General features: G+C 69.7%; 1 protein-coding gene across 1 annotated transcript; it reads left to right on the top strand.

The window, feature by feature from the left end:
• Window positions 1-415: 415 nt before the first annotated feature.
• KMT2D (lysine methyltransferase 2D) lies at window positions 416-25,491 on the top strand. Its single transcript, XM_059832757.1, is given in 60 exon segments — window positions 416-464; window positions 571-697; window positions 782-1,005; window positions 1,104-1,210; window positions 1,295-1,457; window positions 1,583-1,748; window positions 1,838-1,952; window positions 2,037-2,203; window positions 2,340-3,118; window positions 3,403-3,537; window positions 3,631-4,481; window positions 4,696-4,809; window positions 5,195-5,305; window positions 5,413-5,517; window positions 5,745-5,926; window positions 6,003-6,167; window positions 6,283-6,392; window positions 6,485-6,532; window positions 6,624-6,839; window positions 6,924-7,067; window positions 7,158-7,274; window positions 7,446-7,570; window positions 7,694-7,883; window positions 8,699-8,773; window positions 9,177-9,281; window positions 9,433-9,615; window positions 9,941-10,025; window positions 10,147-10,388; window positions 10,677-10,762; window positions 10,841-10,891; window positions 11,043-11,478; window positions 11,481-11,905; window positions 11,907-12,344; window positions 12,346-12,753; window positions 13,008-13,181; window positions 13,265-13,413; window positions 13,653-15,441; window positions 15,443-15,740; window positions 15,848-15,971; window positions 16,057-16,144; window positions 16,327-16,393; window positions 16,558-16,790; window positions 16,897-19,040; window positions 19,042-20,038; window positions 20,125-20,268; window positions 20,343-20,507; window positions 20,604-20,760; window positions 20,844-20,925; window positions 21,021-21,196; window positions 21,751-21,899; window positions 21,994-22,129; window positions 22,237-22,376; window positions 22,767-23,030; window positions 23,032-23,938; window positions 24,139-24,275; window positions 24,392-24,522; window positions 24,609-24,894; window positions 24,974-25,047; window positions 25,160-25,268; window positions 25,377-25,491. Coding segments are annotated over 60 exon segments (16,257 nt in total). The 3' UTR covers window positions 25,470-25,491.
• The last annotated feature ends 150 nt before the right edge of the window (window positions 25,492-25,641 follow it).

The raw sequence follows: 25,641 nt of genomic DNA, 5'->3' as shown, positions 1-25,641 counted from the left end.
GTCACCCCCCCCCCCCCCCGGGTTTAATCGAGGTCACGCGTCCCCCGCTCCTGCGCAGCAGTGGGGAGCGGGCTGCCCTGGGGCGTAGCTGTGCTGTCCCCCCTGCCCCTGACCTGGGGGGGGACCCGGGGGACAGCGGGTGACGAGGGCAGTGGGGAGGAGCCATCCCTGCCCGGGGTCTCGTGGACCCCTGGGGAACTGGGACACGCCACCCGCTCGTGACGCGTGTTGGGAGGGACCCTTCCACCGGGCTGAGACCCCACAAACTTGCCTCAGGGGGAGCGGCCGGAGGGGGCTGCCCTGTCCCTTGGGTGGGGGGGTCATGGGGGGCTGGGGAAGGGCCCCCTCAGCCCTGTGCTGACGGATCTCGCCCCCTCGCAGCCGCAGGCCTCCCCCGAGGGACGCCGCAGGCAGGATGGACGAACAGAAGCTGCCCAGCGAGGAGAAGGACGCGGACGCGCCAGGTGAGCGCGGGGCAGGGCAGGGTGCTGGGGGGGCTGGCGCTGCCCCCCCCAGGGCGTCGGGTGCTCGTCCCCACCCTGCGGCAGCTGACGGCCACTCTCCCAGCAGCCGATGGGGTCGTGGCCTCGGAGGAGATGGGCAGCGCGGAGGGGGACCCCCTGAAACCCCCCGAAGGAGCCTCCGCGGGGCCGGAGCTGGAGAGCACGGACACGAAGGGACCTCCCCAGGCTGGCAGGTGAGGACGGGGGGGCTCAGGGGGGTGGTGTGGAGCTGGTGGGGGGTCCTGAGTGTCCCTCACACCCCCTGCGTCCCCCCCCAGCCTGCCGGCCCGCCGCTGCGCCCTCTGCAACTGTGGGGACTGGAGCCCGCACGGGCAGCGGGAGCTGCAGCGCTTCGAGCCAGCGCCTGACTGGCCTGAGCGGCTGGTGGGGCATGAGCCCCCCGAGGGTCCCGGCCAGCCCCCGCCGGAGCCAGCGGGTGATGACCTGGCACAGATCGGCTTCTCCGAGCGGGTGACGCCGGTGCAGCTCTTCGAGCCGACGGGTGAGTGCGGTCGCGGCCCTGGGGTCCCCGTCCCGCTGCCTTGGGTGTCCTGCCCGGCCTGGGGACACCCCCCCGTCCCTGACTCCCCCTCCCCACAGGGCACTGCTGGGTCCACCGCTGGTGCGCAGCCTGGTCCGCTGGCGTGGGGCAGGAGGCGGCAGGGCTGGCCGGCGTGGACAGAGCTGTTTTCTCAGGGATCTCACAGGTGAGCGGGTCCTGGGGGGCAGCGGGGACTCGGCCCAGCCCCGGGCAGCATCCCTCTGACCCCGCCGGGCTCCTCCGCTTTCAGAAATGTGAACGCTGTCGGCGGATGGGGGCCACCATCCCGTGCCGGGCGGCTGGCTGCCCCCGCCTCTACCACTTCCCCTGCGCTGCCGCCAGCGGCTGCTTCCAGTCCATGAAGACCCTCCGGCTCCTCTGTCCCGAGCACGTGGCCGAGGCCGTGCAGATGGGTGCGTGCGGGCTGGGGCTGCCAGCCTTGGGCACTGGGTCCCCTCCCGCCTTGGAGAGGGGTCCCAGGGGGGCAGAGCCTGCCGAGGGGGCGGCCCTGACAGCCCCCCTCTCTCTCCGCACCCAGAGGACGCCCGGTGCTCGGTGTGCGACGGGCCGGGCGACCTGCGGGACCTGGTTTTCTGCACCAGCTGCGGGCAGCACTACCACGGGGCCTGCCTGGACATCGCCCTGACACCCCGCAAGCGCTCGGGCTGGCAGTGCCCCGAGTGCAAAGTGTGCCAAACCTGCAGGTGAGCCCGTGGCGGCGGGGGGGACAATGAGGGATGCACAGGGACGGGGACGCGGCCCTCACGCCACCCCGCCGCCTCGCACCCCGCAGGCAGCCCGGTGATGACTCCATGATGCTGGTCTGCGAGGCTTGCGACAAGGGCTACCACACCTTCTGCATGGAGCCGGCCATCGAGGGCCTCCCTGCCGACTCCTGGAAGTGCAAGGTGCGTCCTGCTCTCGCCGAGGGGGCACGGGGGTGCCCGGTCCCCCCCTTGCCCGCCTCTGACGTGCCTCTCCCTCCCCCTCAGAACTGCCGGGTCTGCTCGGACTGTGGCCGGCGCCCGGCAGGGCTCGACCCCGGCTGCCAGTGGTATCGGAGCTACTCGGTGTGCGAGGGCTGCCAGCAGCGCCGTGCCGCCGAAGATGCCCGTGGGGCGCCGGCACACGCGCCCCAGCCGGAACCCCCTGCCCAGACGTGAGTGGGGGTGGGGGGACTGGTTGGGGGGGGTGTCAGGCTGGGTGCCCCCTTTGCAGGTGGGAGGACGGGTCCCACGGCCCCGGCGAGGGAGTGGCCTGAGCCCCACTCCCCTCACCCGGTCCCCCCCATCCAGGTTGGTGTCCCCCGACCGCAGCGAGCCAACGGACGTGCCCGTCCCCCCACCCGAGCCGGAGCCTGCAGGGTGCGACGAGAAGCCGCAGCCGGGGGGGGACCCCGAGGAGGCACCCCCAAGCGATGGCGGGTCTCCTCCTGGCGAGCCGACCCCTGTGGAGGTGCCCCCCAATGAACTGCCCCTCGACAAGCCACCTTCCAACGAGTCGCCCCCCAACGAGTCACCCCCCGACGTGCAGCCCCCTGAGGAGCCGCCTCCTCTTGCGCAGCCCCCTGAGGAGCCCCCTCCTCTCATGCTGCCCCCCAACGAGTCACCCCCTGATGAGCTGCCCCTCGAGACACCACCCCTTGATGAGCCACCCCTTGACAGACCCCCCCTCGAGGAGCTGCCCCCCAGCGAACCATCCTTTGACGAGCTGCCCCCCACTGAGCCACCCCTTGACGAGCTGCCCCTCGACTTACCTCTCCTCGACAAGCTGCCCCCCAGTAAACCCCCGCTCGAGAAGTCGCCCCCCAACGAGTTGCCTCCTGACGATCTGCCCCTTGACAAATTGCCCCCCGATGAGCTGCCCCCCCTCGATCAGTCTCCCCCCGATGAGCTGCCCCTTGACGAGCCACCCCCAGAAGAGCTGCCCCCCAAGGAACCACCCCCAGAAGAGCTGCCCCCCAAGGAACCACCCCCAGAAGAGCTGCCCCCCGAAGAACCACCCCCTGACGAGCTGCCCCCTGAAGAGCCGCTCCCCAGCGAGATGCCCCCCGAGGAGGACCCCAAGCCACCAGGTAAATGGGGGATCTCTGGGTCTGTCCCCTTTCCCCTCCCGTTGTCTGCCATGGGCGCGGGAGTCTGACGCCTGGGTCCTCTCCCAGCACTGCTCTTGTGTCACCCTCAACCTGTTGACCCTGATTTCATGCTTCGATGCCCCGTTTTGGGGGGTATGTGGGGGGCTGGGGGGGGTCTCTGGGCCAGGCTGCAGCGATGCTTGTTGCCTCTCAGCCCTGGGCCGGGTGGCACAGGGGGCGAGGGGACCCCCATGGCCCCCCTCATCTGTGGCCCCATCCTGCAGGTCTCCTCCCTGAGGTGGCTGTGGCAGAGGAAGCGCCAGCCCTGGCCCCGGAGGTGCCCCCTGAAGAGGAGATGGAGCTGGAGCCGGAGCCCTTGCTGCCCCCCGAGATGGCACCCCCACCCCCGGCTCCCCCAGGTGGGTCTGGGGACACACTGGGGTTGGGGGTGGGTATGTCTGTGCTGGTGGCTGCGGTGTCACCGTCCCTTCCTTCCTCTCCACCCCCTCCAGATCTCCGCGCCGTCTCGCCAGCCCAGCCCCCAGACGCCTTGCCCGACGCCAAGGAGGACGAGGTGCCTGAGCCGCCCACCCCAGCCCTGCCCGAGCCCCCCAGCAGCCCTGGCACCGCCATGGACACTGAGCCCCCCGGCTCCCCGCCGCCCCCCCTGGGCTCCCCTGCCTGCACCCTGGCTCCCACTGAGCCCCCCGAGGACGAGGAAATGGAGACGGCCGGTGGTGAGGGGGAGTCACCAGCCAGCCCCCCCGGAGATGGCCCCCATGCCAGCCCTGCCCCAGCGCTGGGGCCCTTCCCCAGCCTGCCTGAGGAGGAGGAAGAGGAGGAGGAAGAGGCGCCAAGGCTGGAGCGGGAGGGCACCAGTGGGAGCTCCCCACCGCTGAGTGAGGAGGATGTGCTGGAGGAAGGCCGCGCTGGGGGGGACCCTGAAGCCAAGGGGTCCCCCTTGCTCCTGGAGCCAGAGGAGCTGGGCCCTGAGACCCCCATGGAGGTGTGCGCCGCTGGGGAGAAGCTGCTGGGCCGTGGAGACGAGGGGGGCCCCGAGCCCCCTGCCCTGCGCCCCCGGCCCGACATCCTCAATGAGATCTCCAACCTGAGTCAGGGGGACACGAACAGCAGCTTCCCCGGCTCGGAGCCGCTGCTGGGGTCCCCGGACCCCGAGGGCGGGGGCTCGCTCTCCCTGGAGCTGGGGCCGGCCTCTGCCGACGCCAGCCTGCAGAAGGAGGACGCTGGGTCGCTGCCGCTGGGCGCTGAGACCGACGACTCACTGCTCTTTGAGCCGGCTGCCAAGGGGGACGGGGACAAGAGCCGTCGGCGCAGCTCCCCGGGGCGCTCCCGCGTTAAGCAGGTATTGGGGGGGGACCCACCACCCTCACTGCCCCGCCGGGGCTGTGCCCCCCTCCCTGGGCTGCCCCTGCGGCGTGTAGGCGAGGGCTGAGCGCGCGATGGGGGTGGGATGGGGGCTGTGCCCCTCCGCTGCCCCTGCCCCGGCCGCGATGCACGGTGGGGGGCCGGCTGGGCCCCCCCAGGTTGCTGTAACCGCCCTCTCCCCTTGGCCCTAGGGTCGCAGCAGCAGCTTCCCCGGGCGGAGGCGCCCCCGAGGTGGGTCCCACGGGGGCCGGGGCCGGGGCCGTGCACGCCTGAAGTCGACCACCTCGTCCGTTGACACCCTAGCAGTAAGGCTGGGCTGGGGTAGAGGTGGGGGGCCGGGGGGGTCCCCAAGCTGTTAGGTGGCAGGGCTGAGAGCTGAGCGTATCCCCCATCCCCTTCCCCACCATCCCGGTCCCTCAGAAAGGCTTGGGAGCCCGTGGGGTGGGTGGGGGTCCTGAGGGGAAGGTGACTGCCTGGGGCTGTGCTGTGGGTCTGGGGGTTTCACCCCGCAAGTATAGGGTTAGTGCGGAGCTGTCCCCCAGGGAGGGGCTGGCTTGCAGGTGGGCAGGGGATCTGCTGCCCTGGCGTGTTCCTGTGCCCCCCGGTTCAGCACCAGGCTGTGGCTGGTGCCCCCCCAAACTGCATGGAGAATGGGGGTCCTTGGTGCTGAGCCCCCCACTCTGTCTCCAGCTCGCTGACGTAGAGAGCTCGCCCAGCAAGGAGGAGGATGAGGACGATGATGATACGATGCAGAACACGGTCGTCCTCTTCTCCAACACCGACAAGTTTGTGCTCATGCAGGTAACTGGGGTGCCGCGGGATGGACAGACGGATGGGACAGGACAGGCTTCTGTCCCTCCCCAGCTCCTGTCCCCTCCCCGGCTCCTCTCACAGCCTCTCTCCCCCAGGACATGTGCGTGGTGTGTGGCAGCTTTGGGCGTGGGGCCGAGGGGCACCTCCTCGCCTGCTCCCAGTGCTCCCAGTGCTACCACCCCTACTGCGTCAACAGCAAGGTGAGGGGGACTGGGACCCCTGTCCCTGCGCTGGGCGGGCAGGACCGTGCTGTGCCCCTCGGGGACCCACACGGCCGGGCCGTGTCCCTTGGGGTATGCGCACGAGGTCGTGCCCAGCACGTCCGTGTGGTTGGGCCGAGCCCTCGGGTGTCCCCTGCGGCTGTCCCGAGCCCGGGGACCCCCACGGCCGTGCCCGGGGCTCACACAGCCACCCTCCCCGTCCCCAGATCACGAAGGTGATGCTGCTGAAGGGCTGGCGCTGCGTGGAGTGCATCGTCTGCGAGGTGTGCGGCAAAGCCTCCGACCCCTCCCGGCTCCTGCTCTGCGACGACTGCGACATCAGCTACCACACCTACTGCCTGGACCCCCCCCTGCAGACCGTGCCCAAGGGCGGCTGGAAGTGCAAGTGGTGCGTGTGGGGCGCGAGGGGGGCCCCGGGGGGGGGCTCAGGGCTGGTGCTGACCCCTTTTTCCCCCCCCGGCCAGGTGCGTGTGCTGCGTGCAGTGCGGGGCAGCTTCTCCCGGCTTCCACTGCGAGTGGCAGAACAACTACACCCACTGCGCGCCCTGCGCCAGCCTGGTCGTCTGCCCCTTCTGCCGCGAGAAGTATGTGGAGGATGACCTGCTCATCCAGTGCCGGCACTGCGATCGGTGAGCACCGCGCCCCCGCGGCGTGCACCCCTCTGGGCTGGCTGGGGGGTTCTTCACCCTTGGGTTCCCTGGGGAGGGGTGGCTGGGGTGCGTGACGGGTCCCCGCTGCCCGCAGGTGGCTGCACGCGGCGTGCGACAGCCTCTTCACGGAGGAGGAGGTGGAGCAGGCTGCGGATGAAGGCTTCGACTGCAGCGCCTGCCAGCCCTACGTGGTCAAGCCAGCCGGTGAGCGCCCGGGGCGGGGGGAGCCCGTGGGGTTTGGGGGGACATTTGGGGGACACGGGGGGTCACTTCCCTGCCTGTGTTTCCTTCTGCAGCGCCCGTGCCTCCCCCAGAGATCGCCTTGGTCAAGGCGAAGGAGCCAGGTAGGTGCGGTGCGGAAATCGGTGCCGGGGTCGGTGCCACGGGCTCCCCGGCGCTGGCTTTCGTCCCCAACGCTGGCTTTTGTCCCCACAGAGCCCCAGTATTTCCGCTTCGAGGGCGTGTGGCTGACGGAGACGGGGATGGCAGTGCTGCGCAACCTCTCCCTGTCGCCCCTGCACAAGCGGCGGCAGCGCAAGGGCCGGCTGGGCACCCTGAACGGGGACGGGGGGCTGGAGGGGGGCGACCCCCTGGGCCCCGACGATAAGAAGGACGGCGACCTGGACGCTGACGAGCTGCTCAAAGCCGAAGGTGTGTTTTCCCAGCGGGCGAGCTGGGGAGGTGCGGTGTGGGGGTGCCGGGGGGGGACACCCCGCTCACGTGTCCCCCTGGCAGTGGGTGTCGAGCACATGGAGTGCGAGATCAAGCTGGAGGCTCCAGCCAGCCCTGACCGCGACATCGGAGCTGACGTGGACTCGGGAAAGGGGCTGGAGGACCCGGAGGAGTGCAAGAAGAGGAAGCGCAAGCCGTACCGGCCTGGTGAGTGCCGCCCGGTGCTGTCTCCCAGGACCGGACCCCCCCCCCAGGCTCTACTGTGACTCCCCAACCTCCTCTTCCTCTGCTCACCAGGTATCGGCGGCTTCATGGTGCGGCAGCGCAAGTCCCACACCCGCCTGAAGAAGGTCTCGGCAGTGCTGGCCGAAGTGGGGCGCGAGGGGCTGAGCGCCGAGGGGCACCCGGAGGAGGGTAGGGCCCAGCGGCACCCGTTCCCTTCCTGCTTGTCCCCTGGGGATGGAGGGGGACTGTGGGGTGCTCACCCATGGTGCTGTGACGGTGCCGTGCCCGAGCCCTTCCCACGGCACAGGAACAGCCCCAAACTCTTTTGGGGGGGAGGTGTTAAGGGGGTGGCTGTTGCAGGGACTCCGGGGGACCTCCCGGCTGAGGGCAGCCTGGATCCGGGCTCGGCAGAGGGGGACGAGAAGAAGAAGCGCCGGGGAAGGAAGAAGAGCAAGTTAGAGGACATGTTCCCCCCCTACCTGCAGGTGGGATGGACGGGGGTGGCCCTGGGGAGGACAGGGGTGGCCCTGGGGTGGCCGGGGTGGGGGTGGCCAGAGGGGACACCCCGACGGACGCCGTGGCGCTGACGGCAGCTCCCCCTTCGGCAGGAGGCGTTTTTCGGGAAGGCGCTGATGGACCTGAGCCGGAAGGCGCTGCTGGCGGCTGGCGGCGTGGGGGACGGGGCCGCCCGCCCCTCCCTGGGCCAGGGCGCCCCGCGGCCCAAGGGGGACCCCAACCTGGCTGGGGCGCTGCAGGGTGCCCCCCCCGACAGGAGGGAGACCCCCACGCACCCCCGAGGTGAGCACAGCCGGGAGCTGGACTGGGAGCCCAAACCCTGGTCACCCGCCCCGAGAGGGGTCATGCGGGGTTAGCGGGGGCTTTTGGGGGCTGTTAGGGGGGCCCTGGGGCTTTTGGGGGGTCATTGGGACCCCCCGGCGTGTTTGGGGGCACCCCCGGGGTGTTTGGGGGCTGTTAGGGGGACCCCGGGGCTTTTTGGGGGTCATTGGGCCCCCCCTGGGGTGTTTGGGGGTACCCTTGGGGTGTTTGGGGGCTGTTAGGGGGCCCCCGGGGCTTTTTGGGGGTGTTAGGCCCCCCCCCGGGGTGTTTGGGGGTGTTAGGCCCCCCCCCGGGGTGTTTGGGGGCTGTTAGGCCCCCCCCGGGGCTTTTTGGGGGTGTTAGGCCCCCCCTGGGGTGTTTGGGGGCTGTTAGGGGGCCCCCGGGGCTTTTTGGGGGTGTTAGGGCCCCCCCCGGGGTGTTTGGGGGCTGTTAGGGGGCCCCCGGGGGTTTTTGGGGGCGTTAGGCCCCCCCCCCGGGTGTTTGGGGGCTGTTAGGGCGCCCCCGGGGCTTTTTGGGGGTGTTAGGGCCCCCCCCGGGGTGTTTGGGGGCTGTTAGGGGGCCCCCGGGGGTTTTGGGGGTGTTAGGGCCCCCCCCCGGGGTGTTTGGGGGCTGTTAGGGGGCCCCCGGAGTTTTTTTGGGGGTGTTAGGGCCCCCCCCGGGGTGTTTGGGAGCTGCTAATGGACGCTGGGCGTTGTTGGAGGATGCTGAGGGCTGGGGGGGCTGCCAGAGGGCCCCGGGGCGGTGGCCCGGCGCCGCTGAGGCCTGGTGCCCCGCAGGGGACGACAGCACCGATGGCAGCGCCGCCGCTCCTGACGACGATGGGAAGGAGGACGCGAAGGCCGAGGACCTGGGTGAGCCCCGGGGACCCCCGTGGGCGCCCACCGGCCGCGCCCGTGGGCCGCCGGCTTGTGCGGGACAGAGGGAACGCCGAGTCCTCCGGGGCCTCCGAGAGGCGGCCTAGAGCGTCTGCGACCATAGAGAGGGGGCGGCTCTGTGGTTGGGGAGTACGCGCTAGGCAGGGCGGGCGCTGCGGGGCCAGCTCTACGGGCTCCCCGAGTGACTCCCTGCGGCTGGTGACCAGCGAGTGGCGCCCGGAGCGCCCCCGCGTGGTGCGGCGGTCTGCACGGCCCTGGGGTACTGGGGGGGGGGGGGGGCTGCCCCATGTGGGCCCCGGGCTGGGGCGGGGGGTGTCCCCCGAGCCCTGAGGTGGGGGGTCCCGGGGTGCTGAGGGCACTTACTGAGTCCTCCTCGCAGGGGCCGATGAGTCAAAGGACTCCCCGGATCCTGGGGATGCCGAGAAACCGGCCACCCCCGGTGAGGGTGCGCTGAGCTCCGACCTCGACAAGATCCCTACGGAAGGTGAAGCCCCCCCGCACCCCCCACGTCAGCTGAAGCGGGGCAGGCCCCAGGGCCGGGACCCCCGGGTTTCTCCCCCCGGGTTTCCCCCCCGGCTCCTGTCAGCGTGAGGTTCACGCTGCGTACTCAGCTCTTTCTTTTTTTTCCCCCACAGAGCTGCCCAAGATGGAGAGCAAAGACGTCCAGCAGCTCTTCAAGGACGTGCTGGGCTCGGCGGAGCGCGGGGAGCAGCCCCTGAACTGCGTGGCTGCAGGGATGGAGGCCGGAGGCGCAGGGCAGGACCCCAGCCGGGCGCAGCGGCCGTTCCTGCAAGGAGAACTCCAGCTGCCGGGGCAGGGTGCGTGGAGGTGGCACAGCCCCACGCTGAGACGTGGTGATCGTGGGGGGGTCCTGGTGGGTGGGGGAGAAGGACAGGACTTGCCGTTTGTCCCAGGAAAGCTGTGTTGTGTCCTCGTTGGGGCTGAGCTGTTTGAACAGCAGTGGTGCCTGCGATACGGGGGAGCTGGACTCCTGCGTCCTTCCTGTTGCTCTGGGGATGAACATGGAAAGCATTTTGGGGGTGTATGGGGGGGATCTTACACTATTCGAGGGCTGCAGGGGCCCCCAGGGCGGGCATAGGCTTGACCCCCAGCTCCGTGTAACTCCTGTCTTTTCCCTCGCAGGGAGTGTTTCCCTGGGCTCGCTCTCCGGAGCCGTCTCCTTGGAGTCGTATTCCGGTGTCTGCCAGTCCCCGTTCCTCGATAACAGGTCTGTGGGTGGCTGGGGGAGCTGGGGCTGGCCTCCTTGTGGGAGCGAACTCCAGGGTGTTGTTGGGACCCTCTCTTTCCCCACGCTCCGCCAGTCCATAACACACTCTTTCCCCACGCAGGGAGCGGAGCGGCTTCTTCAGCCCAGACCACTGCGAGCCCGAGAGCCCCTGGGCCAGCAGCTCGGCTGCCACCACCCCCTCGACGCCCACGACGCCTACGACGGAGGGCGAGGGCGATGGGCTGTCCTACAACCAGCGCAGCCTGCAGCGCTGGGAGAAGGATGAGGAGCTGGGCGAGCTCTCCACTATCTCGCCCGTCCTCTACGCCAACATGAACTTCCCCAATCTCAAGCAGGATTATCCAGGTAGAGCCCTGGGGGGGCTGTGGCCCCCCCATCTGGGGTGAGGGTAGGAGAGAGCTGGGAACAGTGTAACGCCTCTGGTCCCTGTTTGGGGGGAGATCCTGCCCACTCTGGCGCAGGGCTTGGCTGCGGGACTGAAACGCTCCTTGCAGTGATGGTGGGGGGGGGGTCTCGGTGCCAGCTCCACGGCTGTCCCCGCGTGTGAAGGGAGATGGTCACCCACCGAGGGCTTGAGTGGGCTTGTCAGGCATGGGCTAACGTTGCTTTTCTCCTCTTCGTCTGCTCCTACCGGACTCCCAGACTGGTCGAGCCGCTGCAAACAGATCATGAAGCTCTGGAGGAAGGTCCCCGCCACGGACAAAGCCCCCTATTTGGTGAGTGCTGGGGCGTTGCTGGGGCGGGGGGCCTGGGCGCCGGGGGCTGCGAGTCAGCTGGCTTCGTGTTTTTGTTAGCAAAAGGCCAAAGATAACCGGGCGGCTCATCGCATCAACAAGGTGCAGAAGGTACGTGCTGGAGCGGGGAGGTGCCCGGCGGCCCTGGCCCAGCCCTGGGGGATGTGGCTTGCCCACCCCCTGTCCCCTTAGCCCCTTCCCCAGCCCACTGGGAGGGCATGTGTGGGTCCCTGCAGCTCTGACGGCCGGGCTCTCTCTGCAGCAGGCCGAGAGCCAGATCAACAAGCAGACCAAAGGGGAGGGACTGCGCAAGCCAGAGAGGCCCTCGCTGCACCTGCGGATCCCGGTGCCACCGGGGGCACAGCCCGTCTACATCAGCAGCCCCCCCGCCACCGGCGAGGGCTTCCTGAAGCCCCCGGCGGGTGCCGGAGGGGGACCGGAGTCGCCCAGCGAGCTCTTCCTCAAGCTCCCGCCCCAGTCCCCTGCCCAAGTGCCTTCGCACGATCCCTACGGCGTGGCACCTGCCTACACGCTGGAGCCCCGCTTCCCCTCGCCCCTGGGCCAGAGCCCCACGGCAGGCGCTGCCTTCCAGCCCTTCCCTGGCCAGCCCCAGCCCCTGACTGGCCCCCGTGCCGTCCCTGGCTCCCAGCCCCCAGACTTCCACCCCACACCCCCTGGCACACCCCGGCACCAGCCCGGCACCCCGACCCTTTCTTGAAGCCCCGGTGCCCCTCCTTGGACAACCTCTCGGTGCCGGGGAGCCCCGGGGCTCGGCCCCCCGATGCCCTGCTCTCTCCCCTGCCTTTCGGGGAGCAAAAGAAGGGCCTGGAGGTGAAAAAGGAGGAAGGGGGGAGCCTGGGGGTCTGCTCACCCGGCTATGCCCCCGCTATGGGCTACGGGGACTCCCCGGGCGGCCCTCACCTCTCCGCTGCGGAGATGAAGGCGGCTGACGTCTTCAAAGCCCCCATGACCCCACGGGTCTCTCAGGTAGAGCCGCAGAGCCCAGGGCTGGGGCATCGGCCCCCCGACCCCCATCCCCTGGCCCCTTCGCCCCCCGGCCACCCCGATCTCTACCGCCAGTCACCCTACCCAGACCCCTACTCGCAGCCCCCGCTGACGCCCCGGGCCGCAGCCCCCCGAGGCCTGCTGTGCCCTCCCGCCCCGCTCCCTGCCCTCGGAGCCCTTCTCCCGCGTTCCTGCCAGCCCCCAGTCTCAGTCCAGCTCCCAGTCCCCCCTCACTCCCCGGCCGCTCTCCAACGAAGCGTTCTGCCAGTCCCCCGTCACCCCCCGCTTCCAGTCCCCGGACCCCTACTCCCAGCCGCCCTCCCGGCCCCAGTCCCGGGACCCCTTCACCCCCCTGCACAAGCCGCCCCGGCCCCAGATGCCAGAGCCAGGGTTCAAGTCGGTGCCGCTTTCGCACAGCCCGGCGGCCGGCGGGGGCTTTGGGGGCACCCCGGCGGGCGAGCCCCACGCCAAGGCACCGGGCGGGCAGCAACCCCCCTTCGCCCGCTCCCCCGGCGCCAGCGTCTTCCCAGGCAGTCAGGCCCCCATGCGCTTCACCTTCCCCCCCGGCCGTCTCGGAGCCACTCAAGGGCTCCCCGTCCCACCAGCCCCATGGGATCAACAGCCATTACGTCCCCGGCAAGCCCCAGAGCTCAGCCTACGCCTCGTCCCCCGGCTTCCACCAAGCCGGCAGCCCGCTGGGGCCGGGTGCCGCGGCTGCCGAGACCTACAGCCTCTCGCCCCTCCGGCCCCCCTCAGTGCTGCCGCAGCAGCCCCCAGCTGCCCCACAGCAGCAGGACGCCTCCGTCACCTTCCTGCCCCGAGCCACGCTGGGGCCGCCGGCTGACAAGAGGGAGGAGGCGACCGCAGGGCTGTCAGCACCCCCAAACCGGGACCTGGCGGAGCTGCCTGGTGGCCAGGATGGGACCCTCGGCACCATGAGCCAGTCGGAGCTGGAGAAGCAGCGGCAGGTGAGGGCTGGCTGGCGGTCAGGCTGCATCCATCCAGGTTCAAGAGGGGATGTGAGGAGGGAACTGGGACCTTTGTGGTTGGTGGTGGGGTCAAGGAGCACGGCTCTGCTTGCGCCTCCTTCCCCAGAGGCGTGGGGGGACACGGGTACCCGGGCAGGGGGGTGTAGATGGGCACGGCCAAAGCGGGGTCTTGGGATGGGCTGGTCTCGTTTTCACGTCCCTGCTGTCGGTCCTGATGCTTGGTTTTCTCCCAGCGCCAGCGGCTCCGCGAGCTGCTCATCCGCCAGCAGATCCAACGCAACAGCCTGCGGCAGGAGAAGGAGAGTGCAGCGGCGGCCGCCACCTCCTCACCGGCGGGCTGGGCCCCCGACGCCGGCAGCCAGGCCTTCGAGCTGAGCCGGGGCATGGCCCCTTACCAGCCGGCACAGGTAGGAGGGCTCGGGGGGACGGCTCTGCTCGGAGCCAGGGGCTGGATGGAGGGGTGACGCTGTGTTCTTCCCTCCTTTTCCAGGATAAGGGTCTCCTCGGGACGCTGGCTACTGCGGCAGGTGCCGGGAAGCTGCCTGGCTCCGTCATGGTGCAGGCGGCGTTTGTGCAGGACGAACGGCTCTCCCGGCCCCCGCCGGCAGCCACGCCATCCGCCCTGGACATCAACGGGAGGTGAGTGCCCAGTGGTGAGGCGACGGGCTTGCCGCGGCTGGTTAGAAACGAGTGGGGCTTCACCCTGATGGGGTGTATTTCCCCCAGCTCCTGCTTGCTGGGATCCGCCCAAGGGGGTGACTGTGGTTTTGCTGGGTGCCTGGCGTGGTCCGAGGGGGTTCGGACCCCTGGGGTCCTGTGTGTGGTGTGTTGGGGCCGTGGCAGTGCCGAGCCAGTCCCGACACCGCGGTGTCTTGCAGGGCGGCGGTGGGCCCCCCCCAGGCCTTCTACCCCCGTGGGGTCTTCCCGGCGCCATCCCCACAGCAGCACCTCTGGCAGCAGCAGCAGCAGCAGGCAGCCGCGGCCCTGCGGCTCCCCGTCGCCTCCCGCTTCGCCCCACCAGCCACTGGCACCCCCGTGGGCAGCCTGGGCACCCGCCTGCCAGCACCCGCCGAGGCGGTGCCTGCCTCACCCGCCGCCCTGGGCGCTCCCTTCATCGAGCTGCGGCACAACGTGCAGAAGGGACCCGGGGGGGTCGTGGGCTCCCCCTTCGCTCCCCAGGCACCCCGGCCCCGCTTTTTCCTGCCTGGGGAGGAGGGCACCCCCCAGGCCCTTTGCACGCCCGTCGTGCCCATGCAGGCGCTCCCCGCCCCGGCGCTGCAGCCCCAGAAGATGCCGGTGCCGCTGCCGCCTGCCTCCCCACAGGGAACTGAGATGAGCAACAGCCACCACCAGCCTCACGCCAAAGCAGCCGCCCCCCCGCCGCTGCCGGCCCCCAGCCTGGAGCTGCAGCACGTCCCCCCACGCCCGCTGTCCTCCAGCTCTGCCCTCCGCCCCGAGGGACCCAAGGACGGTCCCACGCCGGACCCAGCACCAGCTCCGGCCCCAGGGAAGAGCCACCTGAGCCTGGAGGGGGGCCGTCTGCCCTGTGAGGTGCCGGTGGAGCCCGATTTGGATGACGACTTTGGCTCCCACAAGGACCTGGAAGACGATGATGATTTGGCCAACCTGAGCCTGGATCCGGACGTGGCTAAAGGGGATGACGACTTGGACAACCTGGACAGCCTGGAGACGGCAGACCCCCACCTCGATGACCTGCTGAACGGCGACGAGTTTGATCTGCTGGCCTACACCGACCCTGAGCTGGACACCGGCGACAAGAAGGACATCTTCAATGAGCACCTTCGCCTGGTCGAGTCGGCCAACGAGAAAGCCGAGCGCGAAGCCCAGCTCAAGACGGAGCCGCCGGCGCCCAGTTTGAAGCTCCCAGACCCCGGGGATGGCAAAGACACAGCCCCATCCACGGAGGACCAGGAGGTGCCCAAGGAAGGGCTGGTGCCCGCAGCGGGCTTGGGACCTGCTCCCTGCCCAATGGGTGCCGCACTGGCACCCGACCTGGCTTTCAAGGCGCAGGGCACGGAGGCGAAGGCGGGCTCGCTGCCTGCCGACGTCAAGCCCAAGCTGGAGGACGGCTGCCTGAAGACCTCTCCCTGCCAATTCACCGCCGGTGGCCCCGAGCGGCTCCCGGTCCCCATCAAATCAGAGGCCCTGCAGGGCACGGATAAGATCTCTGCCTCGCTGGGGCTGAGCCTCAAACCCGGCCAGACCCTCCTGAGCCCCGGGGCCGGCCCGGCTCGCCTCAGTTTGACTCACTTCCCTAACAGCGGCCATGCCGGTGTCCCCGTGCCGGAGAAGGACCCCTATGCCGGCCCCAGCCGTGGGCTGGCCCCTGCCCAGCTGGCCAGCCAGAGCAACCCCTTGCTGGAGAAGTTTGAGCTGGATGGTGGAGCCCTGGGTCTGGGCAGCGCCCGGCACTCACCAGCCGATGACCTGGACAAGATGGAGAGCTCGTTGGTGGCCAGCGAGCTGCCCCTGCTCATCGAGGACCTGCTGGAGCACGAGAAGAAGGAGCTGCAGAAGAAGCAGCAGATGTCAGCCCACCTGCCCCGGGGCACCCCCCACCTCCCGGCCCCGGGGCACCCCATGCTGCACGCGGCAGCACCCGGGCAGCCCCCCGAGGGGCAGCCGCCCCGCCTGGGCGCCCCGCAGCCCCCCCCTCCAGCTGGGGCTGGTGGCCAGGCCACCGCTGATGCCGCCGCAGCCGCCCCGGCTCAGCGCACCCCAGCAGGGCCCGGCGCTGGCCCCCCACATGGGCATGGCCCCCGGGCAGCCCCACGTGCTGGCGGCCCCCCACGGCGTGCAGGTGGCTCTGGCGCAGCCGCAGCAGAGCCAGCAGCAGGTACTGGTGCAGAAGCCGATGGCCGGGGTGCAGCCACCCGCTCTGGGCCTGAAGCCCCCCCAGCTCGTCATGCAGCAGCAGTTGGCAAACAGCTTCTTCCCGGACACAGGTAGGGGCTGCAGGCGATTGTTTTGGGTGGGCGTGGGGCCCTTTTGGGTAGGGGGGGCTGTAGGGCTGAACATGCTGTGGCACCGTCTGCTGACTCTCTTTTGGCAGACCTGGACAAGTTTGCGGCTGAGGACATCATGGACCCCATTGCCAAGGCCAAGATGGTGGCACTGAAGGGTATCAAGAAGGTGATGGCTCAGGGCAGCATCGGGGTGGCCCCGGGCATGAACAGGTAAGGGGCGCAGCGGGACACGGCCTGGGGCAGGCAGAGCGCCTCGGCCCCAGCTCATCTCTTGTCTCTGTGTCCCCCCCCAAAGGCAACAGGTTTCCCTGCTGGCGCAGCGGCTCTCGGGGGGCCCAGCTGTCTCCGAGATGCAGAATCACTTGCTGGCGGGGAGTGGGCAGGTGAGTGGGGTGTCCGCCGGGGATGGGGGTCCCCTTGGGGCTGGGGACCCTGCCAGGCAGGAGCCGCTCTGGCTGCTGGGTTTGCGGTTCCCTGGGGAGGTGGGTGCTGTGGAAGGGGCACAGGGGGGTACCGGGGAGGGGGCACAGTACATGTCCCCAACCAATGCTCCCTTCTCTCCCAGGAGCGGAGCAGCACCGACCCAACCCAAGCTCGCCCCAACCCACCCACCTTCGCGCAGGGCGTCATCAGTGAGTACCGAGGTGGCGGGGGAGCCGGGGGTAGCACTGGCCAGGTCTTATCCTGCCCACGCAGGCTGGGCTGAGCAGGGATGTGGCCAGGCTCGCTCCAGAGCCCTGGGCAGCACAGGGAACCCGGGTCCCCACTGATCTGAGCCTTCTCCCTGCTCCCACAGACGAGGCCGACCAGCGGCAGTACGAGGAGTGGCTCTTCCACACGCAGCAGCTCCTGCAGATGCAGCTGAAGGTGCTGGAAGAGCAGATCGGGGCGCACCGCAAGTCACGCAAGGCACTCTGTGCCAAGCAGCGCACTGCCAAGAAAGCCGGGCGGGAGTTCCCCGAGGCCGATGCTGAGAAGCTGAAGCTGGTGACGGAGCAGCAGAGCAAGATCCAGAAGCAGCTGGACCAGGTAGGGCTCTGTGGGCGGGTGGGTGCCCTGTCCCCGGTGCAAATGTGCTGTTCCTGGCACTAATGCCGTGCCGTCCCCGGCGTTAACGTGCCATGGTCCCCGGCAGGTGCGGAAGCAGCAGAAAGAGCACACCAACCTCATGGCTGAGTACCGCAACAAGCAGCAGCAGCACCAGCACCAGGCCTCGGCCGTCATGGCCCTGAGCCCCTCGCAGAGCCCCCGCCTCATGTCCAAGCTCCCCGGGCAGCTGCTCTCGGCGCACGGTGTCCAGCAGCCGGCGGGGGCCGTGGTGGGCGCACAAGGCCTCGGCCAGCAGCCGGGGCAGCCTGGGGGGCTGCGCCTGCCCCAGGGCGGCGTGTCCATGGCCGTGCAGCAGGGCCTGTCCTTCATGGGCCAGCAAGCCATGGGGAATGCCCCGGTGCCCGGCACCTCCAACGCCTTCTTCGCTGGGAACCCTGCGCTCCGCGGGCTGGCTGCCGACAGCCGCCTGATGCAGGAGAGGCAGCTCCAGAGGATGCAGCTGGCCCAGAAACTGCAGCAGCAGAACATGCTGGGACAAGTGTCGCTGCAGCAGCAGCCGGGCGTGATGGGACAGGCATCCATGCAGCAACAGGGTGTGATGGGACAGGCATCCATGCAGCAGCCGGGTGTCATGGGACAGGTGTCGATGCAGCAATCAGGTGTCATGGGACAGGCATCAATGCAGCAACAGGGCGTCATGGCACAGACGTCCATGCAGCAGCCAGGTGTGATGGGACAGACATCAATGCAGCAACAGGGCGTCATGGGTCAGGCATCGATGCAACAGCCAGGTGTCATGGGACAGACCTCGATGCAACCGCAGGGCGTCATGGGACAAACCTCGATGCAGCCGCAGGGCGTCATGGCACAGACATCGATGCAACAGCCAGGCATCATGGGACAAGCATCAATGCAGCAGGCAGGTGTCATGGGACAAGCATCAATGCAACAGCCCGGCCTCATGGCACAGACACCGATGCAGCAGGCGGGTGTCATGGGACAAGCGTCAATGCAGCAGCCAGGCGTTATGGCACAGACGTCAATGCAGCAGCAGGCTGTCATGGCACAGACGTCCATGCAACAATCGGGTGTGATGGGACAAGCGTCCATGCAGCAGCCGGGCGTCATGGCGCAGACGTCGATGCAGCAGCCCGGTGTGATGGGCCAAGGCTCGATGCAGCCGGCAGCCATGGTGGGGCAGCCCAGCCTGCTGGGGCAGCAGCAGCCGGCACCGGCCCCGCAGCCGGGTGCAGTGGGGCAGCCCATGGTGCCGAAGCAACCGGGGCTGATGGGCAGCCAGCAGAGCCTTCTGGTGCAGCAGCTCTCGCCCCAGCAGCAGCCAGGCTTGTTGGGCCACGCGCAGGCACCGGGGCTGCAGCACCAGCCGGTGCTGGGCCACCCCCCACCCCAGCGCCAGGTCCTCCTGGCCCCCCACCAGCAGCGGGTGCTGGGCTCGCCCCAGCTGGCGCCGCAGACTCCGGGGATGCTGGGCCACCGGCTCGTGTTGTCCCAGCAGCTGGGGCAGTCGCGGGCGCTGCTGGCCCCGCAGCAGCAGCAGAACTCAACAGCCGCCCAGCCGGGCCTCCTGGGGCTGGGCCAGGGGCAGCCTCCGATCCAGCACTTTCCGCAGCACGGGGCGGCGGGCCAGGCCCCCTCTGTGTTGCACCTGAGTCAGGGAATGCAGCCGGCCCCGGCGGTCTTGGCTGCCAAAGACCAGCCTGGAGGGGCGGATGGCAGCGCCCTGCCTGCCGAGGGCAGCGAGAGCGGGGGGCAGCTGCATGGGGGCCCCCAGGAGCAGCAGGGAGCCCTCAACCCCCCGGGGCTGGGTGGCCCAGAGCCCCCAGCCCCCAAGCACCAGGCTGAGCTGGGGCAGGGCCAGCAGCTCCTCTTGGCCTCCCCACAGCCGGGCGTCCTGGGCTCGCAGCCGGCGCTGCGGGCAGCCCCTGTGCAGCCGGGCACCCTCCTTGCCCCGGCGCTGCAGAGCCCCGGGGCCCCCCGCCCCGAGCTGTCCCAGCAGCATGGGGACACTGCCGGTGTGGCGGAGCCGCTGCTGGGCTGCGGGACGGGCCAGGCACAGGGCATGACGCTGCCGCAGGCACCGCGGCCCCCGGAGCAGTTGGGCAAGGGGCCGTCGGGCTCGCTGCAGGGCCAGCCGCAGCCCCCGCGGCTCCAGAGCCCTGGGCAGCACAAAGCGGGGCCGGCAGTGCCATCGCCGGGCACAGCCACGCTCCCCCCCGGGCCTCCTGGGGCAGGTGCCGGGGCCGGTGATGGGCCAGATCCGTGCGCAGCTCCAGGGTGTCCTGGCCAAGAACCCGCAGCTGCGGCACCTGACGCCCCAGCAGCAGCAGCAGCTCCAGGCCCTCCTGGTGCAGCGGCATCAGCAGAGCCTGCTGCAGCAGAGCCAGGCGCTCAGGCCCCCCGGACCCTTCCCCGGGCAGGCCCCGGACCACGGCCCCGCGGCCCGCCAGCCCCCTCGCCCGCTAGGGCCCCTCTTCCAGCCGCGGCCGGGCACCCCGGCAGAAGCGCAGACCGGCTTTGCCGCCGAGCAGGGGCGGGCGCTGCCGGGGCAGCCCCCCCAGCAGCCCCTGGCCGAGCTGGTGCAGGCAGCGCTGGCTGCCCGCGGCCCCCAGCCCAGCCTTGTCCGGCTCCCCACGCCACCGGCCCCCTCTCCCCTGGGCTGCGTGTCCCAGCACTTGGCCAGCCCCGAGCAGAGCCCCCAAGAGCCAAAGAAGACATCGCCGGGGGTCCCCGCCTCGGCCCCCAGCCCTGCGGCGCCAGCGGAGCAGGGGCTGCCGCCCACGTCAAGCAGCACCCTCCCCGACCCGGCACACGGTCCCTGGGACTCTGAGGCACCCAGTGCGGACCCAGCTGACCCCAGTGAGACCCACGTCAACGGGGCTGTGCCGGAGGGGGTCCCCACGGCAGCCGAGCTCCCCCAGATGTTGGTGAAGCAGGAGCCGAAGGAGGAGGTGGTGGCGGCGCAGTGCGAGCTGGACGGAGATGAGGCAGCGAAGCCAGAGGCCAACGGGGATCCCGGGGCCAGCCAAGCCAACAGTCTGCTGGCACCGGGCGGCCGCTCCGAGGCTGGGCATCTCCTGCTGCAGAAGCTGCTGCGGGCCAAGAACGTGCAGCTCTCGGCGCAGAGCCCAGGCGAGCTCAACGGGCACACGGAGAGCCGAGGCGCTGGGACGGAGCTGCGGCCGCAGCCGGTGCTGCTGGGCCGGGAGGTGAGCGGGGCACCACGGGGAGGGATGGGGGGTGATGGCAGTGGGGCTGCGCTTGGCACAGCTCCCACTCCCCTCTCCCTCCCCAGGACCCCTCCATCGCCAGGAAGCCAGCGGCCACCAAGCCCAAGCGGGTGCAGAAGGGCAACGAGCGGGTCCCGGCCTCCCGCAAGAAGCTGCGGAAGGATGAGGGGCTGCGCCCCGGCGAGGCCCTCATGAAGCAGCTGAAACAGGTACGGCTGCGGGCCAGGGGTATGGTGGGGGGCTGCCTTCTGCCCCCGTCCCTTCCTCACCGCTCTGCCCCCAGGAGCTGTCACTGTTGCCGCTGACGGAGCCGACCATCACGGCCAACTTCAGCCTCTTCGCGCCCTTCGGCAGCAGCCCCATCAACGGGAAGAGCCAGCTGCGGGGCGCCTTCGGCAGCGCCGTGCTCGACAGCGTGCCCGACTATTATTCCCAGCTGCTCACCAAGGTGAGGCGGGGTTCTGCCCTTGACACGCACACACCCTGCCCCACATCCAGGGGTCCCAGACCACCCTGCTGTGCTCACCCCACTGTCTCCCCCCAGAACAACCTCAGCAACCCACCCACGCCACCCTCCTCGCTGCCCCCCACGCCACCCCCCTCTGTGCAGCAGAAGATGGTGAACGGTGTCACGGCCCCCGAGGAGCTGGGTGAGCAGCCCAAAGACGCCGACCCGGCCCGCGAGCCCCACGGCCAGAAAGGTGAGTGCGGCTGGTACAAGGGTGGCACAGAGTCCCTGCCACCACCTGTCACCCCCCCGTGACACCCGTCCCTTCCCACGCAGACACGCCGGCCGTGGAGGTGAAGAGCCTGGACCTGCTGGCAGCTCTGCCCACCCCTCCCCACAACCAGACCGAGGATGTCAGGTGAGCCACCGGCTGCGGTGAGCCCCCCGGGTGATGCCAGCCCCCCCCACGGGTGATGCCAGCCCCTGTGGCCCGTGACACCTCCTTTCCTGCAGGATGGAGAGCGACGATGAGAGTGACTCCCCGGACAGCATCGTCCCTGCCTCGTCCCCTGAGAGCGTGCTGGGCGAGGAGCTGCTCCGCTTCCCCCTGCTCAGCGAGGCCAAGCCGGAGCTGGAGGAGCGTGTGCTGTCCCCCATCATCCCCATCATCCCCCGGGCCAGTATCCCAGGTGGGCTGGATCGCGCTGGGGGGGACATACGGAGCAGGCAGGGGCAAGGCAGGGCAGGAGGGGTCGGTGGGGCATGTGGATGGGCAGGAGGAGGTCCATGGGGAGTACAGACTAGGCAGGGGTAAGGTGGGGCAGGGAGGGGGTCTGCAGAGCACATAAATCAGGTGAGAAGCGGTCTGTGCGGTATATGGGCAGGGCAGGAGGGGGTCCCTGGGTGTGTGGGCTGGTTGGGGTGTGGTGGGGTAGGGAAGGGGTCCTGGGGGAATGTGGGCTGAGGGGAAGGGGTCTGTGGGGTCTACTGCACCTGGGCAGCAGAGCCTTGAGCGAGACCCTGTGTGTCAGGGCTGGCCTGTTCCCGAGGGTCCCCCCAGCTGCTCCCCGAGGGTTTCCCGTTGGTGATCTGTCCCTGTCACCACACCCCAGTCTCTGCCCCACACAAAGTGATGGATTCCGAGCAGCGTTTCTGCAGGGGTCTGGGGCCATTGGGTGGGCTCACAGGTGGCTGTTGGTGGGGCTGGGTCTGCACGGTTCTGACCCCGCTCTCCCCACACCAGTGTTCCCTGACACGAAGCCCTACGAGGCCGCGGAGCCCTTTGGAGCCACCCCTGGGAAGGTGGGGCCGGCGGGCCCAGGCGCGCCGTGGGAGAAAGGCAAGAGCAGCGAGGTCTCCGTCATGCTGACGGTGTCCGCAGCGGCTGCCAAGGTGAGCGAGGAGACAGGGGGAGGCAAGATCCTGGTGGTGACCCCACGTGGTGGCATCCGGAGCCCTGGACTCATCCTGTCCTCCTCTTACCCAGAACCTCAATGGGGTGATGGTGGCCATGGCTGAGCTGCTGAGCGTGAAGATCCCCAGCTCCTACGAGGTGCTGTTCCCGGACGGCCCCATGCGAGCGGCCGTGGTCGAGGCCAAGAAGATGGAGACAGACGTGGCTGGTGAGCGTCTGCCTCGTCCCTGCGGGCTCCCCTGTGTCCCCGGGCCAGGGTCCCCCATGTCACTAGGCTGGGCGCCCCGTGACGGACTGTCTCTCTCTCTCTCGTAGGGGTGCTCGGTGCCAAGGAGAAGGTGGCGCTGGCTGGGAAGGTGACGGACAGCAGCTCCGAGTGGTTGAAGCAGTTTGACGCGGTGCTGCCAGGGTACAGCCTCAAGGGCGAGCTGGACCTCCTGACGCTGCTCAGACAGGTCAGCGGGGTGCGGGGGTCCCACCAGGGCTCTGACCCTGGGAGAGGGGTACTGGGGTGCCTGTATGGCTGTGGTTATGTGGGGGTGCAGGAGGGGGGCCCTTTGGGACCAAGTGTGACCACGTAGAGAGGCGCGTGGGGGTCCCTGTAGGTCCCCCCATGATTGCAGGGTGGTGCGGGGGTTTCCTGAGGTGCCAGGTCCCCCTGTGCAGAGGTGCTGAGTCTCCTAGGACTGGGGAAGGGCTTGGGGAGGTCCTTGCAGGGCTGGGAGCATAGTGGGGTGCTGTGGGGTCCCTGTAGGGCCAAGGACCCCTCACCGTGATGTGCAGAGAGGTTGGGGATCCCCATCCCTGGGACGCTCTGACCTGCGCCCCCTCTCCTCATGCTGCAGGAGAGCCCTGTGCCCGAGAAGACCTTGCACCACTGCTACGTCAACAACGTCTCCAACCTGGACGTGCGGCAGCTCTCCATCATGCCCCAGGAGCCCTCGCCCCCACTGTCCCCCTCTGTCCCCTCCCCATCTAGCCCTGCTGAGGCTGCCAGGGTCCCCGACCCCGAAGCGGCCCACGAGGCAGCCCCGGCCCCCCCATCGCCCCTGCCACTGGCCACCTCGCCAGCCCCCCAGGAGGAAGGGGCCACGGCCCCCCACTCGCCACCCCCGCTTCAAGCCACGCTCGCGGCCGCCGGAGGACGGGGACGAAGCGCGGCCCCGGCTGAAGAAGTGGAAGGGGGTGCGGTGGAAACGGCTGCGCTTCCTCGTCACCATTCAGAAAGGGGGGGCCAAGCGGGATGGCGACAAGGAGATAGCCGAGTTCATCGACAAACTGGGCACCACCCTGCGCCCCGAAAAGGTGCCGCGGGACCTGCGCAAGTGCTGCTTCTGCCATGAGGAGGGCGACGGAGCCACGGATGGGCCGGCCCGCCTGCTCAACCTCGACCTCGACCTCTGGGTCCACCTGAACTGCGCCCTGTGGTCCACGGAGGTCTACGAGACGCAGGGGGGGGCCCTGATCAACGTGGAGGTGGCCCTGCACCGCGGGCTGCTCACCAAGTGCTCCCTGTGCCAGAAAACCGGCGCCACCAACAGCTGCAACCGCATCCGCTGCCCCAGCGTCTACCACTTCGCCTGCGCCATCCGCGCCAAGTGCATGTTCTTCAAGGACAAGACCATGCTGTGCCCCTTGCACAAGCTGAAGGGCCCCTGCGAGCAGGAGCTGAGCAGCTTCACCGTCTTCCGACGCGTCTACATCGAACGGGACGAGGTGAAGCAGATCGCCAGCATCATCCAGCGCGGCGAGCGGCTCCACATGTTCCGTGTGGGCGGGCTGGTCTTCCACGCCATCGGGCAGCTCCTGCCGCACCAGATGGCCGACTTCCACAGCGTCACGGCCCTCTACCCCGTGGGCTACGAGGCCACGCGCATCTACTGGAGCCTGCGGACCAACAACCGCCGCTGCTGCTACCGCTGCACCATCTGCGAGAACAACGGCCGCCCCGAGTTCGTCGTGCAAGTCATCGAGCAGGGCCTGGAGGATCTGGTCTTCTCCGACTCCTCGCCGCAAGGTAAGGCGCAGTCGGGAGCTGCAGGCGCCGGCCCGCTGCCTTCCTCCATCCCCTGTCCTGATGGCTGAGCCACACCAGAGCAGGGAGGACGGGGCGATGGGCGGTCCCGGGGTGGCTCAAGCTGGGGGGGGTCCGCACTTGGGGGGCGGCTTGGCAGCTTGCAGCAGATCCCCGGCTCCAACCCTCCCTTCCCTCGGCAGCCGTCTGGAACCGGATCATTGAGCCGGTGGCGATGATGAGGAAGGAAGCCGACATGCTGCGACTCTTCCCCGAGTACCTGAAGGGCGAGGAGCTCTTCGGCCTCACGGTGCACGCGGTGCTGCGCATCGCCGAGTCGGTAGGTCCTGGGCAAGGGAGGGGGGGATCTCCTCTCCCCACGGGGGGGTCAGCCCCACTGAGAAAGGGGATGGTGGCCGCGGTGTTGCCGCTTGACCCCCGCTCCCTCCTCGGCAGCTGCCTGGCGTCGAGAGCTGCCAGAACTACCTGTTCCGCTACGGGCGCCATCCGCTGATGGAGCTGCCGCTGATGATCAACCCCACCGGCTGCGCCCGCTCCGAACCCAAGATCCTCACCCACTACAAGCGGTAAGCGGGGCCGGGATCCACCAGGAGAGCCGGGGATCCCTGGGGATCCCTCGGCTCTGACCCCCTCTCGCCCCCCACCCCGGCAGGCCCCACACCCTGAACAGCACAAGCATGTCCAAGGCCTACCAGAGCACGTTCACGGGCGAGACCAACACGCCCTACAGCAAGCAGTTCGTGCACTCCAAGTCCTCCCAGTACCGGCGCCTGAAGACGGAGTGGAAGAACAACGTCTACCTGGCGCGGTCCCGCATCCAGGGGCTGGGGCTCTACGCGGCCAAGGACATCGAGAAGCACACCATGGTCATCGAGTACATCGGCACCATCATCCGCAACGAGGTGGCCAACCGGCGGGAGAAGATCTATGAGGAGCAGGTGGGGCTCTGGTGGGATGTGGGGGCACTCGGGGAGGGGGGGGCTCAGTGCAGCCTCTGACACCCTCTTCTCCCCCCAGAACCGCGGCATCTACATGTTCCGCATCAACAACGAGCACGTCATTGACGCCACGCTGACGGGGGGCCCGGCCAGGTGAGCACGGGGGTGCTTTGGGGTGCTGGGACCCCCCCCCAGAGGGAGCAGCGCTGTCCCCCGGGTCAGTGCTGACCCCTACACCTCTCTGTATGTCCCCCCCCCGCCCCAGGTACATCAACCACTCGTGCGCCCCAAACTGCGTGGCTGAAGTCGTGACCTTCGACAAGGAGGACAAGATCATCATCATCTCCAGCCGGCGCATCCCCAAGGGGGAGGAGGTCAGGCCGGGGCGGGGGGCGGCTGGGGGGGGGCTGAGGGGCGGTCGGGGGGGCCGGGGGCAGCGGGGCCGGGTTCCGTGCCGTGGGTGACTCCCCGCTCCTCCCCAGCTCACCTACGACTACCAGTTCGACTTTGAGGACGATCAGCACAAGATCCCCTGCCACTGTGGAGCCTGGAACTGCCGAAAGTGGATGAACTAGCTGGGAGAAGGGGCTGGGGGCCGCGGCCCCCCCCTCGGAGACCTCGCCAAGCCCCGCCGGGGCCGCGGAAGGTGCCAGGGCGGCCGGGCAGGCGGCGGTCGGGGCACGGAGGCTCCGGTGGGGAGGGCGGCCGCTGCGGAGCCGCCGGCCCTGCCCAAGCGGGACGGACGGA

This window comes from Gavia stellata, chromosome 36 (assembly GCF_030936135.1).
Source record: "Gavia stellata isolate bGavSte3 chromosome 36, bGavSte3.hap2, whole genome shotgun sequence".
Classification (NCBI taxonomy): Eukaryota; Metazoa; Chordata; class Aves; order Gaviiformes; family Gaviidae; genus Gavia; species Gavia stellata.
This window is presented reverse-complemented; position numbering and strand designations above follow the sequence as displayed.